General features: G+C 44.7%; 3 protein-coding genes across 10 annotated transcripts in view; 1 reads left to right on the top strand and 2 right to left on the bottom strand.

Annotated features, from left to right (window-relative positions):
- Window positions 1-1,023, top strand: part of Hectd1 (HECT domain E3 ubiquitin protein ligase 1) — a 90,473-nt gene extending 89,450 nt beyond the window's left edge. For all 4 annotated transcript variants that reach the window (XM_055608528.1, XM_055608527.1, XM_055608529.1 and 1 more), the window contains exon 43: window positions 87-1,023. In XM_055608528.1, the coding sequence (XP_055464503.1) occupies window positions 87-224 (138 nt within the window). In that variant the 3' untranslated portion in view covers window positions 225-1,023. The remainder of the gene's footprint in view (window positions 1-86) is intronic.
- A 1,390-nt stretch (window positions 1,024-2,413) lies between these two features.
- Window positions 2,414-6,503, bottom strand: LOC129677910 (uncharacterized). The gene is made up of 4 exons (XM_055608586.1): window positions 6,443-6,503; window positions 5,545-5,598; window positions 4,547-4,722; window positions 2,414-2,935 (listed from the first exon to the last, which is right to left on the bottom strand). Exons 1-4 carry the CDS (start codon window positions 6,501-6,503, stop codon window positions 2,495-2,497), a joined length of 732 nt encoding a protein of 243 aa, XP_055464561.1. The 3' UTR covers window positions 2,414-2,494.
- Ap4s1 (adaptor related protein complex 4 subunit sigma 1) overlaps window positions 5,956-9,911 on the bottom strand; it is a 39,152-nt gene continuing 35,196 nt past the window's right edge. For all 5 annotated transcript variants that reach the window (XM_055608523.1, XM_055608521.1, XM_055608525.1 and 2 more), the window contains exon 6: window positions 5,956-6,631. In XM_055608523.1, coding sequence (XP_055464498.1) covers window positions 6,503-6,631 — 129 coding nt within the window. In that variant the 3' untranslated portion in view covers window positions 5,956-6,502. The remainder of the gene's footprint in view (window positions 6,632-9,911) is intronic.

Below are 9,911 nucleotides of genomic sequence, written 5' to 3' on the forward strand. Positions count from 1 at the left end.
ATAAATAAATAAATAAATAAATAAATAAATAAATAAATAAATAAATAGACAAACTCAAGCTGTTCTGTTTCCCTTTCTTGCTATAGGTTGATGCTACCGATGCGAGCTATCCATCAGTCAACACTTGTGTCCATTATCTTAAGTTGCCTGAATATTCTTCCGAGGAGATCATGAGAGAGCGCTTGCTGGCTGCTACAATGGAGAAAGGCTTTCATCTCAATTGAGTTTTGAAGTGCAGAAGGAAGTCAAGTCCGAGTGAAGCCTCTTGCATCTGTTTGCAGAGAAGCGTATGATTTTCCGCACTAATGACACTTGCCTTGTTTCCATCATTAAGGCTCTGAGAACATGTGGAATAATAAGTTCCTTAGCTGCTAATGACAAAGTAAATCCTTTAACTACCCAGCCAGCAGGCATCCAGCACAGGACACTGTTGCTTTACAAGGGCTCATGTGACTGGAAAGGTGGTTCTGCCTAACTGTTCCACAGAGCAGCCTCTCGGATCTTCAGTGCTCACTGTCAAATCTAACCGTGTTTGTATCGAGGTTGTCATCGTCTCCTACTCCATACACTACAGTTGCCATCACTCATCCCCGTTTTGCTGGCTTTTTAGCTACTTGGTCAGAAATCCTGCTTCCTTAAAACATAGAGTGTTAATGAGCATCTCAGGCTCTTTCTTTTCCTTTTTAATGATGCCTGCACTACCAGAGTGTTCTAGTGTTCTCTATTCGTTTGGCATATAATCATGCACAACCTTTTTATTTCTTTGAGGTGGGAGTATATTTTTTTTCCTAAATACCATTCTATAAAGATGAGATTCTAAAGTGTGTTTGTGCAGCTCAAAAATAAAGATATTAAGGGAGGGGCAAACACTGGTCTAGATGCAAGGCACACTCACAGCAACTTTTATGTTTGGTTGTATTTTCTTTGTATATTATAAACATTTATTTAACTTGTTGCAGTTTGAAGTAAATTTCTGAAATGTATGCTCAACAATAATCATTAAAATGTTTGCAGCGTAGAAAACTGTTTCATGTCACTATTTTACTACAGTCAACAGACCTGAGAGCTTAACCAGATATTTTTTTAACTCTTTACAATAGCATAAATTAATATATATGTATATAATAAAATAAAACAAAAACTATCACATCGAAGTTGGATAAGGCAAAGCAACAGGAGGAAAAGAGCCCAAGAGAAGGCATAAGAATGAAAGACTTTCTTGTTCTCACACTCAGGAGTCCCACATAAACAGTAAGCTGAAAGCTAAGATACCTATGCAGAGGACCTGTGCAGCCCCTGTGGATTCATACAAGCTTTGCAGCCCCAGTCCACCCATAAAATCTCTTTCCCAGGAAGATCTGTGTTCTCCTTAGTCCCTTTCTCTCTGCCTAACCTCTCGGGGCCTCCAGATTATAGCTTGGTTATCATTTCTTCAATAGCTAATATCCACATACAAGCAAATACATACCTCATTTATTTTTCTAGGACTGGTTACTCTGGGTGATTTTTTTTTTCTAGTTCCATCCATTTGCCTGAAAATCTTACGATGATCCAGGTGGGATCTAGTGATACCTTTTGGACAGCAGGTGTACTGTTTAGCACTGCAACTTCAGGGAGGGCGAGGAGGTCTGAGATCAGGAATGACTTCCTAGCTTGTGTTAGTGTGGAAAGGCTACTCCTATTTTCTGGTTTTGAAGAAAGGAGTGTTTCTAATTTCCAGAGGCCTTTTGCTACCACGTGGCGCTAGCAGTGATAGGAATGATAACAGTAATAGTAACCACATTTATTTTTATTTTGTGTGTTTGCGTGCACAAATGACTGTGCACCACACGTGCAGTACCTGTGGAGGCCAGAGGAGGGCATCAGACGCCCTTGGGATCGGTGTTAATGCGTGGTTGTGAGCCCGTGAACCCCCCCCCCCCCCCCCCCCCCCCGTGGGTGCTGGGAATTTACCTGTGTCCTCTAGAAGAACATCCAGCTCCCCCACAGTGGCTTCGAAAAGGCATTTGGAGCATATTTGAGGTTGCTCAGTCCTGGGTGATTACCATAAGAAACAGCTCAGACTGCTGTCAGTGCTTTTATGCGTGTATAGGGATCCTCCAAGGATTGGTTGCAGGGTGCACTTTTCCATAAATGCCATAGTTATTTGCATACATCCTGCCCACATCCTCCTGAGGCTTGAAACCATTCGTGTTTCTCCACTTGACCCTGGGTAAAGTACCATGTAAGAAGACACCTGTAAGTGTTCAGCATAGGCGATTTTCCAAATATTGAGAGTCTGCTCTTGGGAGAATCCTTGGATATGGAACCAGTGTTGTGAAAGTGTGGCCAGAGGCAGCCTTCAATTATTTCACTGTATTCGCTTCACGGTTCACTGTGAGACTGAAAGCTAAGACATAACAGCCACATTTCAGTATGTTACCTGTGTTTTGACCAGAAAGGTAAAGGGTTCTTTTTTGTCTTGACGTTAGTGAAGTCGTGGCTGTACAACTAACTACATGACAGGGCTGATACCCGCTTGGCATGTACAGTATTGCATGTCAGAATGTTTCCTACATAAAAGCCTTGTGAGTGGTGAGCTTCGGCAAAGGCCAGCTGGGTGGTGAGAGCAAATCTTGGTCTGCTGGCTGTTCTCATTGGCTGTGTGGCTGTGGGGTAAGTGTGATCTGAAAATCGTTCGTCTTGTTTTTAAACGCTGATTTGGGAGGCGAAGACGGTGCTGTACCATGGCACTCATGGAGGGACAACTTGTCAGGGTTGGTCTCCTCCAGCGGGGTGCGGTGTCGCCGTTAATCCCAGCCCTTGGGAGGCAGAGGCAAGCAGCTCTCTGAGTTCCATCCACGCACGCAGTGTATTTCTCGAAATTATCACACCAGGCAGTTGAGATCTGAGACTTTCGGTTTGGTCTCTTTGCAAATGTTCTTATTTCCTGAAACTGAATATTTTGATATCAGAGACCTAGCTACAGCTTGACCTATATATTAGCATATACATATAAAATCCCTTATCCATTCATCCATAGGTGCTGCTAATACCTTTCATGGTCTAATAACCTTTTTACGTTTGGTATTTGCATTTTCAAATGACAAGATCTCTATCAACACCTGCCTTTCGTCAGGGTCTGCTACAGCTTTGTTCGCTGGTGAGACTAAAGTTTGTAAAAAGTCAGTGAAATCTGGTGTCAGAAGAAGAAAAAAAAAGGAGCTGGTTTTTCTCCTACCGTGTACACCCTGGGGATGACATTCAGGTCACCAAACTTGGTGACAAGTGCGATTGTGCACTGGCCCCAGGTTTCTAGATGGTTGAAAATACAAGTAAAGGTAGTATTTTATGACATGAAAATTATTATTTTTTCTAAGTTCTCTAACCTAGGCTGGCTTCAAACTCCACCTAGCCAAGAATGATGTTGAGCTTCTGGCTCCCTTTCCTCTGGCTCCCCAGTGTTGGGGTTACAGGCGTGCACCACCAAGCCTGCTCAGTGCGGTGCTAAGCTCAAACCTGGGCCTCGTGTATGCTCAGCAAACACCTACTGCCGCCCCGGCGCTGAAATGTTCGGAGTTTTCTTAGAACAGTTCTGTTCTTTCGCTTACGGACCATGTTGCTTTTGCACCACACTGGCTGAGTGGGGAAGATAGCTGGGACTACATAGCTCACATAGAGTCAAATATTCAACCCCTGCCTGTTGGAGTCAGTTTGCCAGGTCCTAGTCTAGCAAGTTGCTACAGTGGATTGTCCGGTGATTCCTAGACGATCAGTTTAAAAGGCACTGCAGGCAGTTAGCTGAAGTGAGGAGGTTACACAGCATGTTACCAACAGCTGAACCACAGCTCGCTTTGAGTCAGGTGCTGTCAGCCATACCAGGGTCTCCAAGTACAGCCAGGCTCTTCAGGGTATTTTCCTATGGTATCTACTTAATATTTTTTAAACTTTAATATTCTCTAAAGGTACTAAAATCTGTGCCAAGATATAATTTGTCTGCTATTTTAGTGTGACCCCAAATTTAATTATGTCCACTCCCTAGCTGCTTCTGGCGTACCAGTTTCTACAGTTCCCCAGATGCTACTATTAACTGCTGCCAGCTAGGACAGTGTTTCCTGCTGCTGCATCTCAGGAAGACGTCGGAAGGGCTTCCGTCCAGACGGACTTTCTCCACTTCCTGCGTCCATCGTGCGGTGCTCCACGGGCCAGAGCCTTCTCTGCGCCTTTCCAAATGAGTTCTGAACCATCCATGTTTGCGTTTGGAGTCCAGTATGGCTAGTTTTCCGGTCCTTATGATTAAAACTTTAAATCTATGTGTAGCATTTTAGAACAAGAACCGCCCCGGTGCTGGAGAGGTGGCTCAGTGGTTAAGAGCACTTGCCTGCCCTGTTAGAGGTACTAAGGTCAATTCCCAGCACCCACAATGGCTCACAACCATCTGTATTGGGATCTGATGTCCCCTTCTGGTGTGTGTGAAGACATCAATTATATACAGAAAAATAAGTGAATAAATATTTAAAAGCCGCCTCCTCTCCCCATCCATACACGAGAGCAAACACAGTGCCACCTGGGGGTGGGGGGCTGATCCAAGTGGAAGAGCTCCTGGAGTCCTGCCCAGGCTCTGCACAGTTGCACTTCCTCCACTGCGCGTCACCCTCCGCACCAGCGTGCACGTAGATGCTCCTGATATATGGCAGCTCTCTGTGTTGTGTTGTCCGGGTGGAGGAGCAGGGGTGCCTGCTTCTAAGACAAGGAAGACAGTTAGGCATGACCCGCTTGCTTCAGCAGCACACAAGGACTGGAATGATAGACTAGCATGGGCCTGCGCAAGGGTGATTCACAAGTTTGTGAAGTGTTCCGTATTTTTTATCAAATACCTTGTGTTTGATAAAGCAAATTTTTTAAAGGATAAGAGGAAGGAAAGTGCTTATTTTATATTAGCCTGATGAGATTGTTTTTCATTTTATTTCTTGGAACTAACATAATTTTTATTAATGAGCTTAGTAGGAAGCCGGGCACTTTAGAACATGCCATAAGCAGATGTGATAACCTGGAACCCCGGATCCTGGGAGGTGGAAGCAAGAGGATTTGGAGCTCCAGGTCATCCTCAGCTACATAATAATTTTGGGGGCCACTCCTGGCTACATTGAGACCTTGTCAAAACAAAATAATAGTAAACTGTGGCATCACAGTGGCTGTTAGGGCCCTGGTAATGTTAACCATTTATTTCACAGTAGCACCACCATGAGATCAATTACATGATGGCATCAGAATTGCTAAGTACCCTTAAAATGGTTATCAAAGACTTCCCAGAACCTGGAAAATACTGAATTTCTTAGGTGTGTGTTGGAATGACCTTCTGCTGATTCTTTGCTTTTGAGACAGAATTTTGTGACACAGCTCAGGTAGGCCCAGACCTCACACCCCTGTGTACATCCCAAGCTGGAGGCGATACATGTAGTCCTGTTTAAAATACAGTGTGGCTGGTGAGAGTCTTAGCTGGTAAAGCACGTGCACAACCACAGTGGCCACATTTCCAGACTCAGGTCAAAGAGCAGCACACACCTGCGATTCCAGCCTGAGGAGCTGCAGACGGGGGCCCTGCGGCTTGCTGGCCTACTTAATGAGCTCTAAGTGAAAGAACCTGCTTCAAAAAAAAAAAAAAAAAAAGGAAAAAAAACAAAGATGGGGAGAGCAAAGTAGGTATGAGCAAACACATTGTAAACAGATAGGAAGTTCTCAAAGAATAAAGTTGAACTATATTTAAAATACAGGAGAAGTGACTGAGGAAGACACTCTGACCTCGGTCTCTGGTCTCTCTCTCTCTCTCTCTCTCTCACACACACACACACACACACACACACACACACACACACGGGAAGGGGCGGGTGCCTTGGGCTATACAGAACAGCTGTGAGAGAGTGCTCAGGGCTTTAGGGAAAGAGGTAGCAAGCAAAGGACTTCACCCAAATGTCATGTGGTCAAGTCAACTTGAAATTTATTGGCTGATGGAGAACTGCCACCCATTCTTTCCCCTGTAACCCTGATGCTCCTGCAGAAGGAAAAGGAAGCATACAGTTAGCAAGTATACAAGAATCATCAGCTTGTTCAATGGGTACATATACATGTATACAGTCTAGGTACAGCTTGGTCTTCACGTGGTGCCCTAGTAAGGGGTATAGGGGCTGTCTCTGACAAGGACTCTGTTGTATGCTTCTCCATCCCTGGCAGGTCTGTCTTGCCAGGCCACTATGTGTAGCAGAAGTAGTCAGTCCTGAGAAGACTTCATGTGCTGGGGGGGGGGGGGCCCCCCCCCCCCCCCCTTTTCAAAGGGGGGGGAAGGGGGGGGGGGGGGGGGGGGGGTGGAGTGGTAAGGAGGGTGGGACAGGGAGGAGAGGAAGGAGGGGCTATGGCTGGGGTGTAGAGTAAACTAGGAGAGAAGTGTTTGTTTTCTCTGTGGAACCATGGGAAACAGCTAGTGACAGTTTTCGAAGGCTGCTGTGGTTTGTGATGTCTTCCTTCATCAGCTTTCTGACATCTTGTCAAGGATCAGTAGAGGGGCAAGAACTCTCGTTCTGTTAGTTTCCACAATGCAGCCGTTTAACACCATCTCGTCCAAAATGATGTGGACTTTGTCCAAGTTAAACATTATCTAGATCACATTAAGGAAATTAGTTTGAGAAGTTAACAAATATAAATAGTAACATGACTTAATCTGGTAGTTTCCTGCTCCAAATAAAAACAAACATGGTTTTTCTTTTTAATCCCTAGTAGACATACACACCTATATTCACCCTGGCTAAGACATTGAAATGAAACAGTCACTTAAATTAAGTTTATGTATGTATGTATGTATATAAGTATGTGTGTATGTATATATGTATATGTGTGTGTATGTATGTACGAATGTATTTGCACTCAGGATGGAACTCAGACCTTGCATGTTATACAGTACTGTAGCACTGAGCTACTTCCTGATCCAGAACAGTACATTTTGTTAGCCAAAGTGGGCTAGAGTCTTTAAGTGCCAAGAACACAGCAAATAACATTGCAGTAGGAAAACGAGCTCAGCAGTAACAGCAATGCTTGCTGAATGTGTTCAAGGCATTGTGATGACTGTGTTCACATGTTATTTCAGACTTCTCTACCATCCTCATTTACTCAGGAGGAAACAGTCCAAAGTCTGGCCAAAGCCACCGGGCTGGTAAAAGCCAGAGCTGGGCTACACTGAGCGACTGCTCTGTTCTCCAAGCTTCTCTTGAGGAAAACAAAGCCCTAAGTAACGCCCCCTACTCCCCCAAGGCTCATCTGCCGACAACAAATGCCCTTCTCCTCGGCCTGTACCCTCAGCTGTCTTCTCTGCCAGGCAGAAGGAAAAATAGTCCAGAGGAGAAAATATAGGGGAGGCATGCTAACCAAGCTCTCCCAAGACGGAAGTTCGGAGTTCTCCAACCACTTTTGGGTTCTGAGACCTTACCTCGGTAAGGCGCTCACTGGAAAGCTAGTCTCTGTAGGGGAAGAAGAGGGCTCTGGGCAGTGAGGCCAGAAAGGGCCAGACTCCCTGAGAACCCTTCCATCTGACCGTCTAACTGTGGAGCAGGATGGTTGCAATGATTTAATGTTTCTTAATTTTACATTTGAAACTTGAGATTCTATTTTGAAAGAGCTGTTTGAGAAGAAAGAAACAGCTGTTTCAAATAGAAAAACTTCATTTGACATAAGTGATTAGAAGCAACAGTGAGTTTTTAATTAGTGAATCTTTGCAAAACATATCATTAACTGATTTCGTTCAATTCCTGATAGTCAAAGTCTATGGAATTTGCTCAGTGAAGTCTGTCTACAGAGAATGGGACAACCTGTGAATGACTTTTCAGTTTCCATTAGACAGTTAACATCTCATTAAGTTCTGTGCAAATAGCCCTCTAGCAGAATAGGCCTTCTTAGGAGCCAATGGGAGCTGTCCCTAAGTGACCCAGAAAAAAAAACAACAAAAAAACACCTTTGCTCTGATAGACCTATTAATAATATCTTCCAATTATAGACATGATTGCTTTGTCCCAGGCCAAAGTAGGACTGTAATGAATGTTAGGCTCAACCCTGTTCATCAGAGCCAGCAGCCAGAGTTTACAGGCTGAGACAAAATAGGAAGGCAGCCAATAGGAAGCCGGGCTGAGAGGCCCAGCTGCAGCTAGGGGCGGTGCTTGCCCACCATGAAGACCCAAGGTTGACCCCCAGCACCCTTCAACCTCGGTGCAGGAATGCATGCCAGTAATCTCAGCTCTTGGGAGGTGAGGACAGGAGGATTAGAAGTCCAAGGTCCACTTCGGTTACACAGAAACTAGAGGTCTGCCTGGGATACCTAACAGCCAGCACAAGGGACTGAGTGAGAACAGATCCTGGATACTCCATCCGGGCACTGAGGGCAGTGGGACTTCTCTGCTTGATCTCTGAGATCGGAGGAAACCTCATTTTATTTGTTTAAACTGGTTTTCTGATCAAACTTTCCCATCTTCAGCAATTAAACAAAACTGTTATTCAGATGTCTCCTTGAGCAACTGCCCAGCTGTTTTGAAATTCAAATCAGAATGTATCGCTGAATCATGTCAACCACTGGCATGCCCACACCGAAAGGACAAGGTACTTTGGCAAGCCTGAGTTTCCCAACCTTCTGGAAACACAAGTTAGCCAGTGAGGTCATTCTGTACTGTGGGCACATGACTGCCTGGCTACCTGGCTCAAATCCCAGTCATCACCCAGTTCTGCACTACATGAGCAAACCCAGACCAGATCCCAGTACAAAGCAAAGACCTGACATCTGATGCCCCCTAAAATCACATGCCATCTTTAAAATAAGGATCCAGCTGTTATTCACATCTTGATTGGTTTATGAGCAACTTGTATACACTAGTGGAGCCAAGATTAGTGGCATTGGGCCATATGCCAGGGACCGAAAAAAGCGTCCTATATGCCAAGCCTCAAGGCAATAAATACAAGCAAATATTACAGTCCTGACTTTGGGATAGGCGGGAGCAAGAAAGAACTGGCCTGTGGTCATCAATTCAAGCAACTAGGAGAACTTCCTTTAGCCCAGACTGAACAGCACCGACTTGAAGAGCACACACAACTTCCTAAACCTCAGGTTTCTCAGCGTGGAAGCCCAAGGACCTTGTGGGATTTCTATGGCAGACAGTCTGTAATGGAACGCTAAATGGGTTCTACACAAGAATTTTGATCTCCAGCTCCCAAAACATATGCTTCTTGTGTGATGTTTTATTTTATTTCCTTGAGGTAGACTCTTAGGTGCTCTGACTAGCCTTGGCCTTGCTATGGTAGTTGAAGATGGTTTTGAACTGCTGGCCCTCCTATCTGTACCTTCCCAGGCCATTTACAGGTGTGAGCCACCATACTCAGCCCTACATAGTCTTTTAACACCAATGTGGTGGCTTAGCTCTCCTTTAGTAAGTGGGAGAACGGAGCAAACCAGAGTCAAAGGGGACTTTCAGAACAACTACACGGCACTGAAATGGCTTTACTCCAGGGAGCTGGAGAGATGGATCAGCAGTTACCAACACACACATGGCAACTCACAGCCATCTGTAACTAGTTCTGGATCTGACCTGTTCTGAACACCAATGAGACACACAGAAATACATGCAGGCAAAGCACCCATACACATAAAATGAATCTTAAAAAAAATTTTTTTTAAAGTTTGAATGTAGGCTCTGGGTCTGTCTATTTCTTTCTAGCTTGTTTTCCGAGGGTTGTCCCCAGAACCTTAGAGATGGGAGGCTGGCGCGCTCCCAGTGAGCCACACCCCAGGCCCAGCACTAGGACAAGGAGCCCGAACTCCTGTTGCTTCTCATAACTTCTGTTACTATTTAAAAAAAAGAAAGAAAGAAAGAAAGAAAGAAAGAAAGAAAGAAAGAAAGAAA

This window comes from Psammomys obesus, unplaced genomic scaffold, assembly GCF_907164565.1.
Source record: "Psammomys obesus unplaced genomic scaffold, mPsaObe1.curated_primary_1811, whole genome shotgun sequence".
NCBI lineage: Eukaryota > Metazoa > Chordata > Mammalia > Rodentia > Muridae > Psammomys > Psammomys obesus.

Excerpts from the sequence above, each read along its gene's own strand:
- LOC129677910 (XM_055608586.1), bottom strand. The coding sequence starts at position 6,503 with ATGAAGGAAGACATCACAAACCACAGCAGCCTTCGAAAACTGTCACTA. Across the intron at positions 4,723-5,544 it reads TCCTCAGGCTGGAATCGCAG|AAGCAGGCACCCCTGCTCCT; the intron begins GTGTGTGCTGCT and ends TCCTTGTCTTAG. Across the intron at positions 2,936-4,546 it reads GATCAGCCCCCCACCCCCAG|TTTCAGGAAATAAGAACATT; the intron begins GTGGCACTGTGT and ends CAAAATATTCAG.